The sequence below is a fragment of the Lissotriton helveticus genome, chromosome 7, assembly GCF_964261635.1.
Source record: "Lissotriton helveticus chromosome 7, aLisHel1.1, whole genome shotgun sequence".
Lineage (NCBI taxonomy): Eukaryota > Metazoa > Chordata > Amphibia > Caudata > Salamandridae > Lissotriton > Lissotriton helveticus.
This window is the reverse complement of record NC_136068.1, coordinates 1,828,904,849-1,828,932,241: the sequence shown is the minus strand read 5'-3', so window position 1 is coordinate 1,828,932,241 and position 27,393 is coordinate 1,828,904,849. Positions and strand designations below refer to the sequence as shown.

The 27,393-nt window shown below is 43.5% G+C and overlaps 1 protein-coding gene across 1 annotated transcript in view; it reads left to right on the top strand.

Moving 5' to 3' along the window:
* LOC144767741 (killer cell lectin-like receptor subfamily F member 1) overlaps positions 1-25,761 on the top strand; it is a 35,203-nt gene extending 9,442 nt beyond the window's left edge. Inside the window, exon 3 of the mRNA XM_078651126.1 lies at positions 25,444-25,761. Coding sequence (XP_078507252.1) covers positions 25,444-25,612 — 169 coding nt within the window. The 3' untranslated portion in view covers positions 25,613-25,761. The remainder of the gene's footprint in view (positions 1-25,443) is intronic.
* Positions 25,762-27,393: the final 1,632 nt, after the last annotated feature.

Genomic DNA, 27,393 nt, shown 5'->3' with positions numbered 1-27,393 from the left:
CTAGTGTTTGATCTAGATATTGCATCCATAATTTCAAGTTTATATAAGCAAATTAGTGATTCTTTAGCTTTTAGTGTAGCAAATATCTGTGCAAACTTCAGAAAATCTCCGTTAGGTAAATTGTATTTGGCTTTTAAAGCTAGGAAGGTTGTATCATAGTCATTTATTAGAAAGTCACCTATTGTCCTAATTCCTAGTTTTGCCCATTGTTTTAAAAAGCCAGCTAAATCCTGTCCCTGAATAGCATTAGAGTGCAAAAGTGGTGTATATCGATTAATTTTCTCAATTTGGGTATATTTAGCAATTTTATTCCAAGTTTTCCAAGCATTCATCATAATTTCTCCTTTAAAATCTTTATAATTTCTTGTCTCGGTCTTTCGCAGTAGTAAACCTTTTGCCTCCTGACCTACCAAAAGTTCATATATTGAGGGCATTTCAGCAGAGTCCTCTACATTCTCTACATTATATCCTTTAATCATAGGCGTAAGTTGTTTTATCTGTGCTGCCCAGTAATATAATATCATGTTGGGTATGGTAAGACCACCTTTATCAACAGGAAGAGATAATAACTCCAGAGATCTTCTAATCTTTCCATTCTGCCACACAAACTTAGATATAAGTGAGTTGATCAGCATTAATATTTCTTGTTTAATAGCTAATGGTATTGCTCGAAGCAGGTAGAAGCATCTAGGTAACGTATTCATTTTAACATAGTTGACTCTCCCTATAATGGAAAGATGAAGGCTATTGACCCTTTCAAAATCCTTCTTAATTTTTTTTAATAATGGGTCAAAGTTGATTTTTGGGATTAGCTTAGTATTTGCACAAATTTCAATGCCCAGATATGTGGCTTTTTCAGTTCTTCGTGGGTCCATGCAAACTGTGTTAGCTGTGCTTATAATAATCGTCTTTCTCTTATTGAGAGAATATCCGGAATAAGGCCCAAATTCAGAAGTAATTTCCTCTATTTCACAGATAGCTTCTGTCGGTTCAGATGTGATAATCGCGATGTCATCAGCGTAAGCCAGCATTTTTGTTTCGAAGTGATGGCTAACAACAGGTTTAATATTAGTGCTTTCTAGTAGTTTCAGAATGAGAGGATTAATGTATAATGCAAATAGTAAGGGCGAGCATGGGCAGCCTTGTCTAGTACCTCTGGTTATGTTGATATATCCAGAAACAAGTCCGGCCGCCAAGACTTTTGCTTTGGGACGGTGATACATTGATTTAATTGAATTAATAAATTTGGGGCCAAAATTATTCCGCATCATAACTTCCCAGAGAAAATTCCAGGTAACACGATCAAAAGCCTTCTCAGCATCAAGTAGGATCATCGACATTCGTTCCCCCCTGGCAGTCATGGCATCGAATAAGGCAATTGCCCTGCGGATGTGATCTGTAGTTCCCTTCCCAGGAATGAAGCCATGCTGCCAAGGGGAAGCGAGCTGTTCAACGACCCCACTCAGTCTGAGCGCTAAGATTTTTGCATATAATTTAGTGTCCGAATTGATAAGAGATATGGGACGATACGAGGTAAGCTGTTCAGGAGATTTTCCCTTTTTAGGAAAGACGATTATATTAGCTTCCTCCCAAGACATTGGAGGTATACCATTAAATTGTATCCCAAGAAACAAATCATGTAAAATAGGTGTTAATTGATGACTAAGTAGCTTAAATAAGTCAATCGGTATCTTATCGGGACCTGCTGCTTTGCCAGATGGCAGTAATGATAATGCGGCGCTGACTTCCGTGAGTGTGATTTCTTTTTCAAGATCCTCCTTTGTATCGTCATCTAATAATTTCGTGGCCTCGGGATTACTAAGAAAGTTATTTAAGTAGATTTTTATATCCTCCTCAGAACTTATAGTATCCTCAGTATACAACTTCTGATAATACCTCTGAAACTGAGAATTAATTTCGGTCGCTTGAGTAAAGGTCTGCCCGTTTTCTACTATATTAACGATATCTCTCCTTGCAGTTTTTTGCCGTGTATTAAGTGCCAGTTGTCTGCCCACTTTCTCTCCACTTTCATATACTTGTTTTCTATGTGACTGATATGTCTGGGCAGCTTTCTGGCTGAGTTTGGAATTCAACTCTGATTTCAGTATTGCTACCTGCATCATCACATGGCTAGTATCTTGTCTTTGCCTAATTTTGAGGATATGTTCTTCCTCAGCTTTAGCTAAAGCTGCTATTTTTGTTTCATATTCTTTTTTTTCCCTATTCCTAATTTTAAATTGGTAACTAATAGTTTCCCCCCTTAAAGCAGCTTTATAAGTATCCCAAACAATGTTTCTTGATGCACTGAATCGATTCATATTGAAGAACTCCTCAGTCCAAACCTTGATATGATCAATGTATTCTTTGTTGCATAGTAGTTTCCTATCAAAGGACCATGTTGTTTTTTGAATACAATTAGTATCATAATCAATTAGCAGTATTAAGGAATTATGATCTGATATTGTTTTTGGGAGTTTGTTTATACACAAAGAAGATGTTAAATCTTTAGAAATAAAGATGTAATCTATTCGTACATATTTTTGGTGGTACTACTTGCATTCAATGCACAAATGGTGGGGTTTTGAAAATAGCATGTCATGATCCAGTTTATTCGCCCAGTAAGGGTAATGTGGAAAGGCTCATTCCAGCTTTAAAGCCATATCAAGAGCACCCCACGCAGGAAAAGAGCTTACAACCAAAGACAAAGGGTTTAAAGTTGCACATTGTTTTCTGGAATGTAGCTGGTTTGCTTTCCAAAATTACTAATGATAATTGTTGTCATTAGTAACAAAACATAACATTATAAGATTGCAGGAAACATGGCTTTGTACCCCCGTCCACCTGGTGGGATATAAAACGTATTTCTCAGAGGCCATTCAATCTCCCTCTGGAAGGCTAAAAGGTATATATCAAATGTTCTGTCTGTTGATAAAATTGAAGTCGTAAGCTTGTAAAGTAACTATCAGGTACTCCTTATGTTTGTTAACAAGGCGTCCATTTACTTCATGGTAAATTTCTATAATAACCTGAATTCAATTGATTTTATTGATGTTTAAATAAGGTTTCCTTTTTAATACAAGAGCTACGCTTGAAGTACATTAACAAATCGCTAGCATTGATTTGGGGTGGTGATTTTAACTTGTTATTATGCAAATGTGTTGTATTTGTATAGCGCGAACAGTAACCCGGAGGCATCCCGGCGCTTGTACTCCTACCACAAGGGAACCCCTCCTGGCTTTTCCTTGTGAGGTGTCCACTCCTGGGCATCCCATGGTGAAACCAGGCATCCCTTGTGCATCGGGGGCCGTTGTGGAGACTAAGCAAGCTATTGCCCAGAGTTGCAGCGTGGGGCCCATGCTTAGATTCGGCACTGAGGCGAGAATATCCGGTCAGAGGGATTTAAGCCCAACCCCCCCCCCGAGGCAGGAATCGAACCCTGGTCCCTGGCCAGCGTTCTGCATCAAGGTCTGCCGCTCTAACCATTGAGCCACACTTCTCCAGAAGCAGTACTAACATCTGTGGAATTCAGGACGAGTGTGGGAATAACTCAACGCACTTTGCACACACGAATGCGGGAGACCGCATGAATGGAATAATGGTTGCCATGGATTTAGCATTCACAAACGAATTAGTTAGCCCCCCATACCCTTTTCTTTCACTTTTAGTGGGAGAGGACTTACAAGTATAATCTATTTCATTTTTGTCTCCAATTGTATTTCATCAATAGTGTGCAACTTTGAGACAATTACTTAAGTGTCCACTTTCCTAATAGTGTGACTATAAGCAGTCCCTCCTTTTTGGTCGACACAGATTACTGGAGTTTCTTGGATCAACAATCCTTGAATATGGATAGACTTAACAGCTTTTCCCTAAAATGGGGTAAAGTAGCACATGAGCTACTCACAGCTAACATAATAAAGTGAGCTCTGTCTTCTTTTGATGTCTGTCTAGATCCTAAATCTACTCCTGAACAAACACTCCTTAGCTATATGACCATCACTAAAACTATTAAAGAAGAACTAATTTGCAAAAGGAAATTAAAAGGTACTGCTAGGAAAGGATGGTTTAATACTGAGTGCACAAAATCCTACACAGAACTAAAACTTGCACTGAGTAAGGAAATAAGGGACAGGAATGAAATTGTTAGACTGAGGAAAGTTTATAATATCACACTAAAAAATCGAAAATGTCAGATCAAAAATAGTCTATGGAACCAATTGCGTGAAAGTTGCCATTTGAAGGATAGTACCACTTTCTGGAGAATAGTTAAATCTCCATTTCTCCTGGATGCAATTGATTCTCCGAAGTTAGATGTAGCAGTAGACGCTCATACCTGGGTCCAGCATTTTACAAACATTTTTAGACAAGCAGAGGATGTCATTCTGGGCCAAGTGGAGGTTGTACCTCAAACAAGTTACCCCATTCAGCTAACTTTTGCCCAAAAGCAGGTGATAAATGCCCTAAAAACATCAAAATCAGGAAAAGCCACATGCCACGACGGGGTTCCTGTGGACCTTTTTAAATACAAAATAGATCTATGGTCCCCAATTTTACTCAGAGTTTTGAAAGCAGCTAGCAAGGTTTGCCTTGTTGATTCCTGGTCTACATCAATCTTGGTGCCGATTTTTTAGAAAAGGCGATCGCCATAGTTCTACCTGCTAACGGCCCACATCTTTACTAGATTCCCTCGGTAAAGTAAATGGACGAATCCTTCTAGATCGTCTCCAGGACTGGACAAGCGACAGTAGTATAATATCAGACCTTCAATATGGGTTCCGAGAGGGTATGGGCACTGTAGACCAGGCTCTGAACCTCTCACTTTTGATGTGGAAGTATGTTCTAGCAAAAAGAGGGTTCCTGCGGATGTATGACGTTACAACGCATACTTTTACAACGACTACCATTACAACAAATTTTTTACAACGCAAAAACTTTTACAACGCATACCATTACAACGCAAGATTTTACAACGCAAGTACCTTTACAACGCATACCATTACAACGTAAATATTGGTAAGTATATAATATTTTTTTTAATATCAATTATTTTAAATTATTAAAATATAATTAAATTTTATTTAATTTTATTTAATGAATTTAATTTAAATATCATTTTAATTTATTTTTACAAATTAACCCTGTACCCCAAAAACCAAAACTGACCCTGAACCCTAAAAATATTTTTTTTAATTTAAATTAATTTAAATTATTAAAATATAATTAATTTTTATTTAATTACATTTAATTAATTTAATTTAAATATAATTTTATTTTATTTTTACAAATTAACCCTGTACCCCAAAAACCCAAAACTGGCCCTGAACCCTAAAAATACCCCTTTACCCAAAAACCCAAAACTGGCCCTGAACCCTAAAAATACCCCTTTACCCAAAAACCCAAAACTGACCCTGAACCCTAAAAATACCCCTTTACCCAAAAACTGAAAACTGACCCTGAACCCTAAAAATACCCCTTTACCCAAAAACTGAAAACTGACCCTGAACCCTAAAAATACCCCTTTACCCAAAAACTGAAAACTGACCCTGAACCCTAAAAATACCCCTTTACCCAAAAACTGAAAACTGACCCTGAACCCTAAAAGTACCCCTTTACCCAAAAACTGAAAACTGACCCTGAACCCTAAAAATACCCCTTTACCCAAAAACTGAAAACTGACCCTGAACCCTAAAAATACCCATTTACCCAAAAACTGAAAACTGACCCTGAACCCTAAAAATACCCCTTTACCCAAAAACTGAAAATTGACCCTAAACCCTAAAAATACCCCTTTACCCAAAAACTGAAAACTGACCCTGAACCCTAAAAATACCCCTTTACCCAAAAACTGAAAACTGACCCTGAACCCTAAAAATACCCCTTTACCCAAAAACTGAAAACTGACCCTGAACCCTAAAAATACCCCTTTACCCAAAAACTGAAAACTGACCCTGAACCCTAAAAATACCCCTTTACCCAAAAACCCAAACATATAATATTTTAAAAATAATTATATACTTACCAATACTTACGTTGTAATGGTATGCGTTGTAAAGGTACTTGCGTTGTAAAATCCTGCGTTGTAATGGTATGCGTTGTAAAAGGTTTTGCGTTGTAAAAGTTTCGTTGTAATGGTAGTTTGTTGTAAAAGTTGCGTTGTAATGGTTGTTTCCCGGTTCCTGCATATGGTTTATGTCGACCTGACAGCAGCCTCCGACTGCGTCAGTCATTCCAAATTGTGGGCAATTATATTGGCTATGGGGTGGACCCTCCGCTGGTGAATTTTTAAGGGAGCTCTACTCGGAGGCAACAGCAAGAGTTAGGCATGGGGCTGGGGGAGAACTCCCTGAGCCCTTCAGGATAGAGAGGGGGGGTCAGACAAGGTTGTGTTCTGGCCCCCTTCCTATTCACACTATATACAAACGGGCTGGAATTGGAGATGGTGAAAGGGAGTCAGGACCTTCCAACAATACGTTGTCGGCCAATTACAGCATTACTGTACGCCGACGACGCAGTAATTCTGGCAGAACCCCCATCCAGCTCCAGCGCTCACTAAATAGATATTGTAATTTTATGAATTCACTGAATCTAAAAGTAAATATAAAAAAGACCTATGCCATACACGCTGGCCCCAGACTAAGCATGGGCGGATTTTGCGGATTCGCAATCCGCGAATTTGCGGATTTGCGTATTCGCGGATTGCGAAAATCCGCGAAATCCGCGAATTCTCGCGGATTTGCGTATTTTTTGAGGGTGTGTGTGTTCGCACGGGTTTCTGCAAGTTCGCGAGGGTTTTGTACAATTTCGCAAATTGCGAACTTACTTGTCGGGTCGCCAGTTTTGCGAACTTGTTATTTCTACGTGCCCAGCCTGTTTGCTAAGATTTCTTCATCACTGCCACCCTCTGTCACCACTGGCACTCTCTTTGGTCACCCATGCCACCCTCTGGCTCACCCATGTCACCCTCTGTGTCATCACATCACCCTCTAGTTCGCCAGTGTACATTATTGGGGCAAAGCAAAGCACTGCCATCCTCTGTCAACACTGGCACTCTGGTTCACCCATGCCACCCTCTGGCTGGCACACCCATGCCACACTCAATGTCATCACAACACCCTCTGATTGACCACTGAGTGAACAAACACCTGCTAAGTGCTTTAAGTTTTGCAAACAACAATACCTGCCCTGCCCCAACTGACATTAATGAAGGCTGGCACCTGCTTGTCTGCTCCCTTTCCTTTTTGTTGCAAATGCAATGTAAATAATTTTTTTTAACAGGATGCAATGGCATACTTGTAACTATTCTGTGACTGTCAGAGCAGGGTCACACAATAGTTGCAAGTAGGCAACCGGATTCTGGAGGGCCCCTTCAGGAAGCACTACAGGTAAATGGTTACAAATGATGAGCTCGAACTTTTGCACCTGCTCGTTCGTTTTGCTTTTGCAAAACTCGTTTTTCGGTAATTTCGCCCTATTCGCAGGGCGCGTCGTAGTGCGAACTGGCCCGTGGAGGCCGCGAACTCGTGCGAGTTACCTCAAGGTTGAGTATGGGCGCCGCCATTTTGTTTGCGTGACGTATTTCCGTTTCCGCCCGCTATGTGTAATCTCGCGCGACTCGCGCCTTGCGAATACAAGTTCGCACGAGTTCGCGAGAGAAATCGCGTGCGAACTTACTTACGCGCACGTGGTCGGGCCGCCATCTTGTTTTTCATTCATTCTATGTGTCTGGGTATGGTGTTTCTATCCTCTGTATATCTCTGCCATCCTTTGCTTGTTTTAATATTTTGTTGATCTATTTAACTTATTTTCTATCCCTCTATTTTTCTAGATCTATATTTTTGTGTTTTAGGCTACTTTTGTTTACTTTTGAACTACTTTTTTAAACTTTTATTTCCTTCTTCCCTACTCTTATTCTTTTTCATTTTTTCTCTTCTCTTTACTGCTAACACCTGCCCAGAACATGGTGAAGACAGCTGTCAAGCTGCCCAAGACGGGCACCGCAGCCCGTGCCCGGCTCCCGTGTGGCCGTTTGAGGGCGGAAATGGTGGTGCCCAGGGAGATCTTCAGCCCTGAGGAGGTGGGCGCACTCGTTTATTATGTACAGCGCCGCCTCCCCAGGACCATCGCGGCAGGCGGCAGGATCGCTGCTGGTTACACCAACAGCCAGGAGCGACGGAAGCGGTGGGGGCAGGTGTGCCGGGCCCTTTTTGAGATCACGGGGGTCCAGCGCACCTACAATCAAGTCACCCACCGCTGGACCGACATCCTGGACCGAGAGCGTGACCTGCTAGACGTGCTGGGAGTGGAGGTCCCCGGGCTTGGTGAGTAGTAGTAGCAATTTTTTCATTACTCACTACTCTGTTTTTTCTCCTGCTCTATGTGGCTGTGTTATATTGCAAATGTTTGCTTTAACTTTTTTACAAAGAGCAATATGCTGCTGGTGATTACATTGATAGGAGAGGTAAATTACTATTTCAAAATCTTCTGTGCATTTCAGGTGCACTGTTCTCCTTCTCTGTGCCGGTGCCACTGCTTATTTGTTTTCTATTTTGTGTTCATTTAATTGGGCTGAGTAATGTATGAGTGTATTTTACAGAACTGCGTAATGCTAGACACAAAGGGGCAGATTTACAAGCCCCTTGTTCCACGTTTACAGTGCCTTACCTGACGCACAGCGACGTAAACGTGGCGCATCCCTGCGAGTCATGTACAACGTGATGCATCTAAGGAGATGCGCCAAGTGAAGGCCTGGGCCTGCGCCACAATGGGTGCGTTCCCACGCAGGGGGAGGTGGGGGGTGGGGGGTGCCGGTCAGGCAGATGTGTGCCTCGCAAAAGTGCCTGCGTGAAATCTACAAGATTTAACGCAGGCACTTCCGCGACGCTGCTATGTCAATTCTTTATGCCTGCTTGCTTGAAGCAGGCATAAGGACTGATGCGGTATGTTGAGTATTATTGGGCAGCCCTGAGCACTGCTATAGTTGCATCGCGCCCGCGACGCGACTCTAGAGATGCGCCCCTATTTCGTCACGAGATGCGTCACGCATCTGCCTACCCTTGCGCCAGGGTTTGCCGCATTGTAATAGCGGCGCATCTGCCGTGACGCAAGGTTAGTTTTGCGTTACGCATTTGTTCTGGTGCACATCTGGAGGTGTCCAGCTCAGAACTCGTAAGTATGCCCCTAAGTGTCAGATTAGCAATTACCTGCGCATCCCTGCAAAGTGTGCGGCACGCCAGCACCACCCATGATGCGCCGTATTTACAATGCGGCACACCATGGTCCCAAAACGTCACCGAAGCGTTACGCATCGGTGCCGTAAAGGCGGTTCATTGATGGAGTTGCGTTGCAACGATGGCGCAGCTCCAGCAATGCTGCGTCAAGCCGTAAGTCTGCTTCATGCAGGCGCAGGGTTTCAGTGACGCATCATTGTCCTAAATGACTGATTGAAATTTGATATATTCCCCATAACCACTTTTAGCATGCGTTCCTGCGCAGGAACGCCCTCCCTTGCGATGGAATGCTCCCTAATGGCGCAGGGTTTTAGAATGGGATGCATCTCCCATATGCGTCATGTTGTTAATATACGCCACACCATGGCGCCTCTCTTGTTGTGGCGCTGCGTCACAAAATTGACGCAAGAATGGAGCAAAAGAGCTGCAAGGGGCTTGTAAATCTGCCCCTAGAGTAGAGGCTCAGGTGCAGTCCTTCCTTTGTAGCCCTCTTTTTGGATGAAATAGTAGGTTCTTGTTCTTTCTAAATGTTTGATTTGGTTGACAAGGACATCGGCAAGCAGCAATCATCAATGTTTTCTGTTATTTCTTTCATGTTGTACGTCAGGTCCGCCCAGGGGCAAGCGGACCGAAAAATCTGATGCAGCAGTGGCTCCAAAGGAGGAGGATGCAGGCCAGGGCGGCGAGTGCTCCTTTGCTGGCCCCAGTAAGTTTTCATTTAAATATAGAGGACCTATTGTTGTCCAAGCATTCCTAATTTAATTGTTTCGAAATAGTGTTTAGATAGGAGCAAAATCAATAATCCTACTGTTGCAGGGACAAATCTCCACAAACCGAACTATGGACACCAAAGACCAGAGTAATAATATTTCAGAGTGGCGTGTTTGGCACACTGTATAAATAAACCTGGTAGTGTCAGCAACACAGACTCCTCCTTGCAAAAATTGCAAAACTTTTCGCTCAGTCACTCTAGTCTGGACTCTCTGGAGGACTAAAAACCACAGAGTCAATTCAAGTTTAAAAGCTTTATTAAAAGTTTAAGTAAACACATATATTAAAATAAAGTTAGTTGGAAATGGAAAAGTGCTTGGTGCTGAGTTGATGAGTACTGGATTGGTACACATTTCTTGTGGTCGAGCCGAGCTTTCACCTGGTTTGAAGTTGATGTTCCTCTTGTCCTTAGAAGTCCAGTTTCTGTCTGTTCAGAGAAAAATAGTGTGTGTTAAAATTAAGCAAGCATTCAACAATTGTGACAAAAAAATGAAGCAAGACAACAGCTTTCCCTGGAAGGAGGGACATTTTTACTTTAGACTAGAGTAGACAGTCAATTAATTTTTCTGTTGTTTTCACATTTTTTCATTCATAGACCAAATACTAGTGGAGTGGTGTAATCTAACATTCTTAAATCTACTTTGTAGGTGGAACATCTGGTGGCGGGGCCAGCTCGGATGTGGTGGTCATCAGTGACTCGGAGTCCGAGGGTCAATCTGGGGAGGAGGCGGCGCTAGAGGAGTCGGACCAAGAGCAAGAAGTACAGACTGTGAGGAAGGAGACGGTGGCGGTGGCGAGTACAGGTAAGCTGGATCATGGAGGTACTATCTGACTCTTAGATAGGATATGATGTGTATTCAGTGGTGGCCCAGTGACAAATTACAATATGGTAATTACAGCAGGCTGGGACCGACAGACAGATAGAGGCAGAGACAGAGAGAGAGGAAGACAGAAGGAGAGAGAGAGAGGGAGGGAGCCAGAGGGAGGGTGAGGGAGGGAGACAGAGAGAGAGAGAGACAGCGAGGTAGAGGGAGACAAAGGGAGACAGAAAGAGGGAGACAGAGAGAGAGAGAGAGAGAGAGAGAGGGAGGGAAACAGACATATCGCCTGGGCCTGGTGCAGATGATACGGTTGCTGGTGTGGTTAACGGCTCAGAGGAAAAATCACTCACTTCTGCCAGATCTCTTTCATATGAAAGAGCACCAAACCAAGGATACAAGTGAGTTGTGGGAAGGGAAATGGTGATTCAAGCGCCCCTCCCTGCGGACGCCCATGATACTGGCCTGAATAGTTTTGTACTGCCCTGGCTAGTTGCTAGTTGTACTGTGACACAACTTCCTGCTGAATCATTTTGTGTTAATCATATTCTTAAAGAGCATTGGTTACAGATTATGTCTTTCTTTCTTCATATAGTTGGCAATACTAAAACCTCCAAACCAACGAGGAGTATGCTGGCTGTACTGGCCCGGCAACGGAGGCTGGAAGCAACTGTTGCGGAATATCGGCGACTGGTGGAACTGGAGGGGGACGACACGCACTCCAGTGCATCAAACCTAACAACATCTACATCCTCCTCTGTTACCCCACGTTCTGCCGGTAAGCACAGTGCTCCAGCGAACTGGAGCCGTGCCGGAAGACGCCACCGCCGAGCAGCAAAAGCTGCACCTCGCAGCACTGTTAAAGGTCGCTTGCGCCGTGCACTCCGCAGAGTGTCCGACCTAGAGGCGGAGGTCCAGAAATGGCACAAATATCAGAATGTGGTGGAGGGCCTCCGCCTAGATCAAGCCATCCTCCAAGAAAAATATGATGCCCTGGCCCTAAAGCATGATGCCCTGGAGGCCAAACTTAACAGCTTGCATCCCTAGAGTGTCCCTTGTCCCTTTTTTTGAGACTTTTGGGGGGTGGGAATTGGGAGTTGGGTTTTTTGGGGACTTTTGAGGACTATTTATTTGTTGGGGTTAGGGAGGGTCTTGCGGGAGATTATTTTGTTAGGGATATAAATATACTTTTTCAAACTTTATCTGAGCATACCTGTTTTTTTACTACTTTTGAGCTGGGTGGGTGGTGGTTTTGCAGTAATTTCATTTAACTGAACACTGTCATCGTGTTGGTTCACGTGCAATAGGCCAAATGTTTTCCAAAGTAAATGACTGTCACAGAGTTTGATAATTCTTGAGGCCTAGGACTTTGCTGCTAGTACCACTGTCACTCTCTCGCCTCTCCGAATACTCCATTATACTACCTCCCATCCAAACGCTTATCTTACCTGTAATTTGTGTTTGAGGGCTGGCTCCACCTGGAATTCACAGAGTCCCACTCCTAAAGTGTTCTGCAGCAGGGCCACAACTGGAGTTTCCCGGCGTGGATTTTCTGCAAATCAAAAGCAATCAACATTAGAAATGTGGCAGCGGTGCTCACACAACCCTAAAACCTAGAAGCCCCACAGACAGCACCCCTGAGACAGGCAAGCGAGCAATAATAACGCCTACACGTTCACGTGCAATAGGCCAAATGTTTTCCAAAGTAAATGACTGTCACAGAGTTTGATAATTCTTGAGGCCTAGGACTTTGCTGCTAGTACCACTGTCACTCTCTCGCCTCTCCGAATACTCCATTATACTACCTCCCATCCAAACGCTTATCTTACCTGTAATTTGTGTTTGAGGGCTGGCTCCACCTGGAATTCACAGAGTCCCACTCCTAAAGTGTTCTGCAGCAGGGCCACAACTGGAGTTTCCCGGCGTGGATTTTCTGCAAATCAAAAGCAATCAACATTAGAAATGTGGCAGCGGTGCTCACACAACCCTAAAACCTAGAAGCCCCACAGACAGCACCCCTGAGACAGGCAAGCGAGCAATAATAACGCCTACACGTTCACGTGCAATAGGCCAAATGTTTTCCAAAGTAAATGACTGTCACAGAGTTTGATAATTCTTGAGGCCTAGGACTTTGCTGCTAGTACCACTGTCACTCTCTCGCCTCTCCGAATACTCCATTATACTACCTCCCATCCAAACGCTTATCTTACCTGTAATTTGTGTTTGAGGGCTGGCTCCACCTGGAATTCACAGAGTCCCACTCCTAAAGTGTTCTGCAGCAGGGCCACAACTGGAGTTTCCCGGCGTGGATTTTCTGCAAATCAAAAGCAATCAACATTAGAAATGTGGCAGCGGTGCTCACACAACCCTAAAACCTAGAAGCCCCACAGACAGCACCCCTGAGACAGGCAAGCGAGCAATAATAACGCCTACACGTTCATGTGCAATAGGCCAAATGTTTTCCAAAGTAAATGACTGTCACAGAGTTTGATAATTCTTGAGGCCTAGGACTTTGCTGCTAGTACCACTGTCACTCTCTCGCCTCTCCGAATACTCCATTATACTACCTCCCATCCAAACGCTTATCTTACCTGTAATTTGTGTTTGAGGGCTGGCTCCACCTGGAATTCACAGTGGGGGACTCATCAACGTTAAGTAAGTTTCTTCATTGTGCAGAATCCAGGCATCAGCATTATGGGTAATGGATAGGGTGAGTCTGGAGGAGGAGGAGGACTCAGGATAGACGACCAGGACTGAGTTCTTGTCAACTAACTGTTGTGAACCTGAGGAATGCTGCGGCATCAAAATCAAGACAGTTCTGTTGCTGGACTTGTTGTTTTATTGGTTGATTACAGTTTTGTTGGAAATGTGATGAAGCACTTGCTAAAGAAAGACAGACACACAGGAATAAAAGTGAATAAGGAGGACTATTTACAATTAATGAATGATTGAGTCATTTTCAGAACTCGCTGTCAGGGAAGCAGAACTCGTCCTCATACTCTGCTAAATCATCAGTCGGGGTTACTTCTGGTAACTGAGGAGAACTTTCCTCAGGTAGGGCGGTGTCCTCTTCTTCCTGCGTGCATTCTCGTACTCTGTAATCTGGTGGTATGAAGTGCTGGTTCATCTTTATCAAGGTGAGCCGCTCCACATTTGCGGGCAAGAGGCGGGACCTTTTGGAAGTCACAATGCCACCAGCAGAACTAAAAACACGTTCTGAGGACACGCTTGCGAGTGGGCAAGACAAGTAATTGATAGCCAGGTTGGTGAGCTCTCGCCATATTTTTCTTTTCCCATGCCAATACGCCAATGGGTCCTCAGTAATATTGACCTCTGTTGAGTCATCCAGATAGGCCTGCACCATTGAAAGAATGTCCTCCCGGATTCCTGTACTTTGCACTTCTGTGTCTTTTCTAGGACCAGGAAACCCTAGCTGAGTTAGCCAACTCGCTTCTGACATATCGCATGCGCCTGGTGCAGATGATACTGTTGCTGGTGTGGTTAACGGCTCAGAGGGAAAGTCACTCACTTCTGCCACAGGCACAGATGCAGAAGGGCTTTTTTGGGACGCCTGATGGCCTGCTGATTCACTAGTAGTACTGTCTTCTCCTACAGTTTCCTTCCGCTCTCTTTCAAAACGAATGGCTGACTGAGCTAGCCAACCTTTGTACTCTGTAACATCCGATGTTTCAAAAGGAATTATTACTTTGCCAAACAATGGCTTTTTGTAACGTGGATCCAGAATAGTAGCACAAATGTAGTGCTGTTGTTTCTTGATATTTACAAGCCGTTCATTGCTAACTAGGTGTTGTAATAATCTCTGCGCCAACTCATGTGCTTCGTTCTTTCCAGCATCTTTTAATTGTGAAGACACCACCTTGACTTGGTGCTCGAGCTTCAGCAACAGTGGGATAGCTTTGCTCAAAGAACAGTCCTCCCTGCTGACGTCACGCGTGAAGACCTCAAAAGGACGAAGCATGTCTGTCAGGCTTTTAACTAGCTGCCATTGCTCCACCGCTAGCATCATTTCTGTCGTATCACCACCCAGGTTGTAGAAATACTCATTGACTACTGGAAACAGCTCATGCAGACGCTCAAGCATGTAGAAGGTTGAGTTCCAACGTGTTGCCACCTCCTGGATAAGTGCTTTCACTGGCATTCTACGTTCATTTTGCTTGCGCCTCAGCTCCTTCCGGGCCTTAAAAGAATGGTTGAAATGTGTGCATATTCTTCTGCAGATTGTCAGTGTTTTGTCGACTGCAAGTTCTTTTTTCAAAAAATTTTGCACAACAAGGTTGATACAGTGCGCCAAACACGGCACTCTGAAATAGAAACCGTCCGCCATGGCCCTAACTACATTACTGCCATTATCTGTAGAAACATAACCAACCTTGCAATGTCTTGGGCGCAGCCATTGCAAGACCTTTTTGTTAAAGTCAGCCAAAATGTTGACTGCAGTATGACTTTTCTCCATGCCAAACATGGCTAATGTTGCATGTTTACGAGCACCCTTAAAAATCTCGATCAAGTCACCACCTGCATTTATCTGTTTTGTAACCCCTGAAAAAGAGACCCAGTGTGCAGTGATGCACATGTAATCAAGGGCTTGGCAACTGGTCCACATGTCTGTTGTCAGGTGTATAGTGTGAACAGCACTCTTCTGCAAAGCTGCCCCCACCAACTCAAGCACCTCTTTGTGTAGTGCTGGAACAGCAACCCTGGCAAAATAGTACCGGCTAGGAACCTTCCATTTAGGGGCCAATGTTGCCACGAGTTCAAGGAAACCCACACCTTCGACAAACGAAAAAGGGAGAAGGTCCACCGCTAGCATTTTTGCCAGCTTAGTGTTATAGAGGCGTACAGTTGGGTGGTTGCGTTGAAATTGCGCATCTGAGGAGAACATGGCTGAAATGGTGCGCTGGACAAATTTACGGGATGATGCTGATGCCTTCTTCGACCCACTTCTGATCAGTGTTGACATTTTCCGCATTGGTGTGTCTCCCAGACTCTCAGTGTGCCTGCTATGTGTTACGGAGGGTGTGGTGCTGCCAGGGGTACTGGGTGCAACCGGACACATGTCTGACGCTTCTTCTACCTCCCCATCATCTTCAGATGAAACACCTACTATGGGTATATTTTGGCCACTTGCCCTTTGGGATCGCTTTCCCTTGACGTTTGCTAGGTGCGGAAACCATTCGACAGCGTGCTTTCTTTCAAGATGACCTATCTGGCCTCCGGTTCCATAGTTGGTACCAGTCTTACCACGGCTAATGCTAGTCTTACAAATGCAACAAACAGCTATGTTATCATATTTTTCATGGACACTAAAAAAGTTCCAAACTGGGGACTGGAAACTTCTGGTTTTGCCGCACGAGGTGATACTGCTGCCAATGCCAGATGAAGCAGTGGTGGATGAGCCTTGCAGACATCTACTGGGTTGTGCAATTATTGCAGCAACCTTACTTGAGGGAGTCGAGCTGGATGGAGTCCCCCTCTGGGGAGAAAATATGGGAGCTGTAGGTTTTGTTGAACTTGTGGTACTACTTGACTGCGTTGGTGGTGCTACCAGTGGCATGTCGCCAGGGTCACGCTCAGCATGACGTCGGGATAGGGTGTAAATGTCTGTCTGCTGCATGGCCGGTGTGGCTGGACTGACATGTGTGATGAATAGATCATTGCTGTCATCCTCTTCAACAACATCAGAATGCACCACTTCATCAAGTCGGAAGTTCGGATCCATAAGTATGAGCTTTCCGGGGCCCTTCCTTTTAACATGTGATACCTTTCGCAGCTCATGGTGTGCCTCCCTCTCAGACGTCAGAGATGGTTGCCAATCTAGATCCAGATCATCATCTGATGGAGCGGGGCTTGAAGAGGAACTTCTACACACCCTCCTTGATCTTTTCCTTGCTGGGGAGCTGGGAGAAAATGAAACATCAGGAGGAGTGGCTTCGTCTTCCTGACATGATACCCCGGCTCCAAAGTCAATTTCCTCCTGTGCCCCTACTTCTGGAAGAACAACCATTGTGGGCACTTGCACCGCTCCATGCGCCGCTACATGGGCATCTTCTCTGACCTCTACTTGCAAGTCTCCATGGACCTCTCCTTCTCGGCCTTCTCCTTCTCGGCCTTCTCCTTCTCGGCCTTCTCCTTCTCGGCCTTCTCCTTCTCGGCCAGCTCCTTCTCGGCCTTCTCCTTCTCGGCCTTCTCCTTCTCGGCCTTCTCCTTCTCGGACAGCTCCTTCTCGGACAGCTCCTTCTCGGACAGCTCCTTCTCGGACAGCTCCTTCTCGGACAGCTCCTTCTTGGACAGCTCCTTGCGCATGTACTTCTGCTTGTACTAGTAGCCCATGCAGTTGTTGTTGCGGCTTTGGTTGTTGAATAGTACTTGTGAGATGAGTTACAACCTGTGTTGATGGTGTGCTGCTACTTTCTTGCGAGGAACCAACATCACTGGTCGTTGGTGATTCAACAACTAAACAGGCTACCTGTGCAGCACTCATGGTGGGCCTTTGATCTTTATTGCAAGAGGACCTACGGGCACCTCTTTTTGGAGCCATCTTCTTCAGATGTCGGAACAACAGGCCGCAGCAGCACTTCTTCCTGGCACTGATGCTCAACGATGATGCGGAGTTTTGTGCACCTAAACGCAAACGAAGACAGAGGAACATCAGTAAATATAAATGTTTCATATGTAGCGCTTGAATAAACAGTTTGCAAGTAGGCATTTATGAATACACACGTGCACACTGCACACCACCACACAATATGGAAATTTCAAAATTAGGATTTGCTAAATTTTTGGGAAACAGGAATTTAACATTGATCAAAGAGAGCAAACACACAGAGGGTTGTACTTTCATGTACCCCTGACTCCGCCTGGGCACAATGGGTGAAAGCAAGGCACAATGGGTGCAGGCCTATGTCTCAAAGCTCACTGCCTGCCTTCAAAATGGCCGCTTGACCCCCCCATCCACATGGCCAGGACCATGCCTCAAAATGGCCACCACCAACATAGCCAGCACCCAACCCCTACTCCAAAAAGTCAAAAAACACAACACAAATCAAATCACCACAATCCAATGCCATCCATCCATTTTCAGAAGGCTTATGCTGCCTGCTGGTGGTTTTCCGGTGCAAAATTGCAATTTTTACAATTTCGCGAGTGCGAGATTGTTGCTTCACGGTGCGAACGTGGCAAAAACCCGCAAAAACCGCGAACAGACCGATTCTGGGCCCCCCTGGGCATAATGGATGACATCAGAGCACAGTGGGTGCAGGCCTATGGCACAAAGCACACAAACTGGCTTACAAATGGCCCCTAGACCCCCACCCACACGGGACCAGACAATAAAATGGCCCCCACCCACATAGCAAGCCCCCAACACCACCCCAAAAAGTCCTAAAACACTCAAAAATCAGCACAATCCAATGCCATCCATGTCCTGGCCAGAATCATGTTAAAAAAAAATCAACAAAACAGTTGTATCATGCATGCACCCATAAATAAGCCTGGTGGTTTTCTATTCATGTGCAGCAGAATTGTAATTTTTACAATTTCGCGAGTGCGAGATTGTTGCTGCGCGGGACACGAGCAGTGCAAACACAAGCAAAAACACCCTCAGCTCGCGAACTTACAGATTTTCCCCCCAAAAAGTCGAAAAAAAGCAACACACACAAAAATCACCACAAACAAACAACATCAACTTACTTCTTTGTGAAATCAAATTTCGAATCCAAAAGTAATCCAAAAGGCCTCAAATCCAAATATCCAGCAGCAACCACAAAAAGTAATCCTTCCCAGTCAAGATCGAAATCAAAGTGGCCAGGAAATGGAGGAGCTTACTGGACAGGAACAGGAAGTTGGAGACTGGGGCACTTCCTTCACCCCACCCCTATGGGAGGAGCTTGCTGGACAGGAACAGGAAGTTGGAGACTGGGCCACTTCCTTTACTAATTTTTGTACTTTCGCTAGTGCGAGATTGTTCCTGCCCGCGCCGCGGACCGCGAGCAGCGCGAGCAGTGCGAACACAAACAAAAAATCCGCTTCGCGCGGATTTTGCGTATTCTCGCCGCATCCGCGAGAGTTCGCGGATTGCGGATTCTCCGAAAATACGAAAAATCCGCGAGCGTAACGGATTTTACGCCCATGCTTACCCCAGACCGAAAAAAATTAAAGACATCTTTGTTAATAATACTAGCCTTGAGTGTACGACAACTTACCCCTATTTAGGGATTCTAATAGATTATAAGCTCAGATGGACAGTGGCCATCCATGCTAGGAAATTATTATTTCTGAGGGCCACGACTGCATTGGTGGCATTTGCGCAGAACCTAGGAAAGAGATTCCCGCAAGAAATGCTAAAGATCTACCAGGCAAAGTGTATTAGTGTCACCAGTATGGATCAGGGCTGTGGGCGCATAAAATACGGACGATCTACAAAGAGTAGAGAACTCTTTTTTGCGTTACCTGCTTGCAGTCCCCAAAAGTACCACATTTTAAAGATTCAACCAATCATGCTATGGAGCCGCATCGGGACCACACAACAGTGCGAGTTAACACGTAGCCTCGTTCAGGAATGCATGGCACTTGATAATATGCATACGATAAGATGGCTAGCATATGTAAAGTCCTTTTTTGAGGACTTAGGCCTCCAAAGATATTTTATACATCCATCCACTATCTCTGAAATGCCAAGGAAGGAGCTAAAACAATTGTGTCTCTCCCATTTAGGTGAGTTACGACTTACTCAAGAAATAGGAAAACCCTCAGTACAGCACTTGCTAGCGGTACAAACTACCTTTTCTATGCAGCCTTATTTAATGTATAACCTAAACCAGTATGAAAAGTTTTTATTAACTCGATTCAGACTAGATAGTTTCCATCGGTTAATCTCCTTTCCTCAGCAGAATGATTGGTCAAGGAACTTATCATTCTGTCCGTGTGATTCAACCTCTCCACAATCCTCAATTCACATACTGCTGTTTTGTAGATTTTACGAAAACCCACGCAGACGTTGGATCGTCCCAATACTAAGAACTATGAGACTCCGAGCCTGTCGTCCTGCTTTTCTAGCACTTCGATTTTTGGATAATGCATTATATGCTACATTTGTAGCCCGATTTTTGAAATTTTGTGTTAACCACCGTCCCAATGTTAATCTTAATTAATTGCTGGCACTATGTATGTATTGAAACATGAAATATTAACAATGTTTCTTTTGTGAATATGTTTTATCTCACTTTTATGGTTTTCTACGAATTATCGAAGCTGAATAAAGATGATTTGACTCATGACTCACATAACTGGAGAAGGAAATGTGTCACCTTCTTATTTAATATTGAAAGTTTAGGAAAACATTGGAAATAAGGGCTGATTCTAAATCACCATGCACTATTGTCACCAAGGACATGTATAAATGAAAACAAAGTCAAGTGGTAGGTGATCAGCAGAAAGCAGACCTTAAAGGGGTGTCTTTTGAATGAAATACCATCACGGTTATGGGATATTTTCCAGGCCTGTGGAGAGTAGGTTTAAAGTAGATCTGCCTAGATTAAAGTACACATAGCATTCAATTGTGTATCCAGTTTGGGATAGCATGACCAGCATAGAGTGGGTACTGTTCTAATATTGCACCATCCTGAATAAAGTTCTGTTCTGAGAGGAGATGAATAGACTGAGAAGATTGTGAAGTGATTCTCAGGGGAAACTGTGCCAGTTCAATTCAATACATGTGAGACAAAGACAGAGAAGGGTGCTAATAAGTGTCAGGAGCAAGTTTCAGGCCATGTTGGAAGGCATTGTATCCCAATGCATCATTGAAGAATGTGAGGAAGCAGAGTGGGTATCATCCACCATATTATCAAAATAAATCAATAGGCATTTTACATCTAGACATTGATCTAAGACCTCTGAACAATTGCAATCTCCTACCAAATATCAATTAAATGATTTCAATGTTGGGCATGGTGCCACTGTATTAAAAAAAATATATCTTAAGAATGCCTACCACCGGAGGAGCCAAGCTGGCGACCAAAATGGCCGCTTAGGCTTCCGGCTCCGTAGACCTCTTCATCCTGCTACAAGATCCTGCTAGATATCCTGTGCCTATGCAACGCTCCCGTGTAGCCGAATCAAAATAATGCCGCACCGTGAGACCCCGAAAGTTCCACCGGCTTCGAGAACGGAGAAACATCGTCTTGAAGTTTGCGGCCTACATCAGCTCTGAAGCCGGGGCCTCGAGTAGAAATCTAGCCGGCACCTAGTTGAATAACGACGGCCATAGGAGTTTGGGAGGAACGGAATTGAAGTTTTTGTCCGATCTTCGCATTGAATATCCGAACAGATTAGCGCTGCGAAGGAACATTCCACAGACACTGCGGATGCAAGTTGGGTATTCATTGACGGAGCTAGTGTCGTGAACGGCCTGGAAATCGTCGGAAAGGTGACCCGGCGGATGCGGTCACATCCTGACGACGGCTCCGGACTATCCTGCACGCAGTTGGAGCGGGTGTCATCATCTTTAACTCTAGTGAGTCTTTCCCTACGGGCCCGAGGGACCGACCATGGCAGAAATGTATGACATGACACCCAATATCGACCTGCGTAGGATTCGAACCCAACCCTCTAAGGGGTCCAGGAAAAGTCGCACGGATATCTTGGGACGACATATTCTAATTAAGGGGTTTCCGACACCAGACCAGAATGTCACTAACGAGGGGGAACAATTAGCGATGGCCAGGGTTGAACCCACGCTTGCAGCTCTAATGGCGGCTGTCGGTGGTCTTCACCTTTCCCTGAACCGGAGAGCCCAAGCTCTGGAACGCAAATTGGATGCCTTTACTTTCAAGATGGGGCATATGAAAGCGGCTTGTGTTCAATTTCATGACATTGTGAGAGTGGCGGCGTCCATAGCAACTGGTTTAATCGATGCCATCAACCCTATACAGCGAGAGAAGAGTGAGACTCTGATCTGCAAATCAGCGAATGGCTATATATCGGAAGTCCCTGTTGTGTTGGCATGTTCAGTATTGACGTTGACGGAGAGAAAATCGCGCTGTAAAGTACATCTGAAGGCTCATGTGAGGACTCAGAAGTGGTTTGACAAGGTAGCCCTCTCGCCTTTTTCGAACTCAGTTAAATGTGACTTGAAACAATGTCAGGAGTTCTTGACGGCGCGGATGGGACCCATTGATAACGTGATTGAATGCCTACCACCAAACAAAATTGACAAAGGATTTCAAGTCCTTTACTTTTTTTATCACTGCTTTTTGGTTTGGCATCATCAGACGTTCAAAGGACTATTTATTTAAAGACATGGACTCTTGTGTCAAATTTTTCCAAGAGTACATACTTGTATACACTAAAGATCATGATTATCATATGATTGTACTGCGAGAGGTATGTTTGTGATTATTTAAGATCTTGTACTGTGTGCTGACAATTGTTTCCTATTCCAACCTAAATGTGGTTACTGTGGACATAGCATTTCCTCTAAGGGTGTTATTCTCGATGGATCCTTGGGGGTGCTCTCCAAAGTGTATCCCACACCAAATTCAAAGGAAAACTAGCTTTCATTTGCTGGGCAGTGTGAGTAATATAACACATTTTTAGAGGACTTTGCACACAAAATAAAGGTAAGGTGCTTGTGTGGAGTGAGTAGAAAAGAAGTTGTTGGCATGTGATTTCGCAATAGATCAAAGTAAGAAATACACATGGCGAAGTACGTTTACTTTAACAACTGATCAGAATTAACGAGCATCTCATCTGTTGGTGGACTGACAGATCTAGCTTGCATTGCTGGCTTATGTTCTAAGTTCCAAGAAAAATATTTTGTAGCCATATTTGTTCTTTGAAGAAACACTTTTCCTGCTGACAGGTTATTCCAATTGGCTGTGTTCAGTCCTTCATCAGACCATGAACAGAAAAGTGAGGTAGATGCAGTGTTTGCTATTTATGAATGGCAGATCAAATATTGTGGGGAATTTTAGAAATTGATTGCATACTTGGTGCCAAAAATGTATAGACACTGAATATGGTCAAGTGTTATTTATCAGCCATCCATTAAACCATTAAGTGAAAGTTATCATCTAACTGTAGCAAACACATTTAGTTTGTCTTGTGATCAGAGATGACTTGTGTCTCCCCAGAAGGTATGAGACCGAGGGCCTCATTTAGGGAAAAGTGATGCATCGCTGCATCAAAACAGCGAAGCGTCACTTATCATTGCGCCCTCCTTGCGACATACTAAATGCATCATATTTATAGTATGAGGCCTCATGTCGCAAGGAGTTACAGATACGTAAGTTTCTCTGACGTATCTTTAGGCGCAAAAAGGACACATTGCTGGAGTGTCTCAAAAGTGACGCAACTTCAGCAATGGGTCATTTGACATTGGCAAGTCCCATTTCAAATGTGCCTGCATCAGTCTTAGGGCTGCTGTGAGGCAGACATAAGATATTGATGCATTCGTGTCCTAGAACTGGGGCAGTGAAATCTCATAGATTTCACTGCATCACTTCTACGAGACTTACTTGCGTCAGAATGCCCATCCTGCAAACAATATACCTGGCGCAGGTATAATGTGTCGCAGGGGTTTACAAAGTGATGCATCTACCTAGATGTGTCACTTTGTAAATATGATGCAACTTGGGGCATTTTTTACACCGCTGGTGCGTCACAAAAAGTGAAGCACCGGTGGTGCAAAAGTGACACAAGGGCTCATAAATAAGCCCCCTAGTATGAAAATCAGGCAGCATGGTCACATGGCAATGTCATTGTTAAACGTTTTACTAATAACACATTTTGGGTGGCCTACAATGGACATGGCGACTGACAAATGAGCCACGCAACGTGAAGTATGTGCCATCAGTGATAAAAGTGTAGCCTCAAACTCTTTAATGTGGTACACTGTTCAAAAGCCCAAGAATGGATGACAAGAAGTGGATCTAGACATTATGGGGACTTTTAGACATTGCCCTCTAATAAGACGGTTGCTTTAGTTCTAATGTATTATCACTCCAAGTTGCCAGATGTCAAATTCCTGGAGAAATCCACAAATTTCACATCTGGGAATAAGTTATACGTTTCTTATAAGCTGTTTTCAGTAAGTAATGATTCAGTAGGATTTTTGGACCACCTTTTTTGTTAGATATAGTCATTAAGGAAGGATTCCTTGATAATGTGATGACTAACAACACACTACAATTGTTTAGAGAATATAATAACTTTGATACCTTTCCTCAAAACATAGCTCCTTAACAGCATTGCATCTATGCAATAAGACCCAAAAATAAAATGGATATCTTGAATGTCGTAACCATTACTTGAATTATATTGTTAGATTGGCTGCACTCACTAATAATCCATTAGTTTTCCCAAAAAGTGAAATATTATGGCACATTTAAAATAGGTTCTCAAGGTAAAAATAGCAATAATAATAAAGTAACAATACCTGTTAATAATGTTTAATATCATTTATTGTTACATTAATTAAAAAAACACATTTCTTGTTACATGTCTTAAATGTAAAATAGGTTATCAATTACATGCACTTGTAATTAGATAATAAAAATGCAGTATGTTTCATTTTTTTTAAATCAGTTTATATTTATTTATATTTGTAGTTTTTGTAAATAATTTAATGTAACACTATTTCCTATGACTTTTCATTTGAAGTCCCTTTTTCCATTATTTTCCAAGGAGGGTGTGGTAGTTCCAGAGGTTGGCCACGTTTAAGTACTTAAAAAGGGTACGTTTCTACAAAAGTGTAAGTTACCACAAAAGTGCAATTTGTGAATAGTCAAAAGTAGTAAACTTTCTTAAAAGTGAAAACCTACGGAAGTAAGTAAACCCTTAGGAATCACACAGTGGTGTTTTGCGAACAAGTGGAAACTCCTTGTGTCAGAGGGGGCATTGAGTGAATGCGACTGATTGCTTGACAGTGTTTCAAATAAACCCAATTACCATTCTTTTCACCTGGATTATCTATTTGGCTCTGCTTGGTGTCACGAAGCATAGGTGCATTATAGCCTTATAGCCCGCCGGAGCGGGCTATACCGGCTATTAAAGGCCCGCTGAATCGTTAAAGGCCCGAGCCGAAGGCAAAGGACTTTAACGAAACAGCGGGACTTTAATAGCCGGTGTAGCCCTGCTACGAAGGGCTATAAGACTATTAGAACATTCTGCCACTAGCGGGCAGAATGTTCTAACAAATTAAACAAAGGGTTCTCGAAGCTCAAGGGGATATAAATCCCCTCGAACTTCGAGAAGCCTTTGTAGAACATTGGAATGTTGCTCTGCGGGCCTTTACCGGCCCGTAGAAGCAGGGAGCACTCCATTGTCTGCAATGGAGCTCCCAACATTCCAATGTTCTAATATTCCTTTCAGAACTTTCTCAAAATTAGTCTAATTTCTATAACTCAGTCATATTACCTTCAGTTCACACTTTCGATACATTTCTAAAATTAGGTAACATTAGTCTTTTGACTGTAAACCCAATGTGTTTGAAGATTTATCTATATCATGTGTACAGGAATTAAAGAATTGCAACTACAGCAATGGTACAGTTTGTTTTGCAATAGGTAAACTATGATCTCTAGTTCATCTATCTGTTTTTTCTCTAACAGCATTCCTATGAAATCCGGAGAGCCTGGAGCTATCTGTGGTTCGTACAGTAAAAAAGAGATCTACCCATTAAAGTGTACTAACACCCTCAAGTGGATCTGTGAGAAAAAGGCGATCCAGTTCGACAAGAAGTGTTTTGGCTCTAACCAATTATCCAAAGACCAGTTTTGAATGTAATAAAAGAACTTCAGTTTACATGCACTCCCATGAAATTGAAAACATATACTGTTTCTTTGTACATAGTCTGCTTTATAAATATTTAATACCAAAGTCATGTTTGCTATTTTCTGAAGCAAATAGTAATAAAAAGTGATGGTTGAGACGTCATTGTTGTGTATGTATGCATATATGTATGTATGTATGTGATTCGCAGATGAGCTTGTTCAAGGGCACAACTTACATTTTAGAGTGCAATAATGTATCCAACATTCCTTTATCAAACTTCATGTGTACCAATATCTTCATCATATAGCATCAGTGAAGGGTCTACATTAACTATGTTCCCTTCAAGTCCACAAAACAACTGGGAAAACAAAGATACATTGTACTCATCCTCAATAGGAATGCATAAAACAGGCCACATGAGATAAAATGTAAAAAGAGGTGTCATGGGCAAACTGGATGAAATTAGCAAAGGTGTACTTAAATGGGCATTCAAGAATTCAATCTAACATATAGCTTAACCGACTGATTAAGAACAAGTGTATGCCTGATGAACGAAGCTGCATCAAAAACGGTGAGCCTTCAGCAGGCATTAAAAGTTACATAGGGCAGGACAGACACTTATATGAGCAAGACAATTGGTCCAGATGGCAGCCACTTGAAAGGAGATAAGGGGCCTCATTTACAATATTTTGCCATAGGGCAGCGCCACAATCCTTCCTGCAGTGTTGTCCTATGGCAAAACAAAAGGGCAGGAATGCAGCATATCTATTAGATATGGCACACTCCTGTCCTCCTTCCCTGCACTGGTTCTCAATTGGCTGCCATGCACCAATGCACACACCCTTGCACCATGGTGCCAAGGTGTCTGCGTTGTAGGGATGATTTTTTTTTCTGTTTGAAGGGGCACCTTCCTGTACAAAAAGAATGAATGGAGGCGATGTCCTCTTTATATGTGTGCTGCTAATTAAAAGAAAGAGGAAAAAGAATGATAAACAATGTTATTTCTCTTTATTGCACCTCCCCTATGGCTCTCTTGGGGAGGCGTGGGCTTTTGGTGCATTTACAACTTGTTGTAAATCTGGAAATGTGACAAATGCCATGGGTGTTATCACCCACCATAAAACCCATGGCGTGCCTCCCCATCACGGTGTGAGGCAACATACCTACAAAGCCCTGAAAAGCATGCAGGATGGCTACGCCGTGTGTGCCGCTGGAATTTCATTAAAAATGATGTCCTGGCACGGCACAGAGCTTGCAAATGAGCCTAACAGTATTTTCCCCTAGCAGTCCCACTCATCTTTTGTGAACAGATGCAGTAGCGTGTGGAATTGTACTGTGTCCAAAAGGGGGTTTAAGGTGGACCTTAATTGCCAAGTTCTCAAGTGCTACCCAATTAAGGCATCAACATTGGAGATAGACTACTGTAAGATGATCCTGGTTTGACAGGGAGCTAATGAAGTGACTTTCTTGCTTCAGAAATGTAGTTGCTTTTTTCAGGGGCCTTTGATCCATCTGAGAGTGATGTTTTGGACCATCTTAAGCTGACCTGAAAGTGAATCAGGTAAAAGAAATCCTGAAAGACAAAATGTATGGTGCTCGGTAAAGTACGGGGTGGTCTTCGGGAGATTAAGATTTTACAAGAACCCCTCGAACGGGTAACATGTTTTGATTATCTAGGCATAGGTCTGAGTGAGACACTTAGGGCCCAATTAGGATGATGGGCGGATTGCACCCATTGGGCCGGCGGTGGTCACCGCCAGCCCGGCGGGGCAATCCTCCCGCCATCC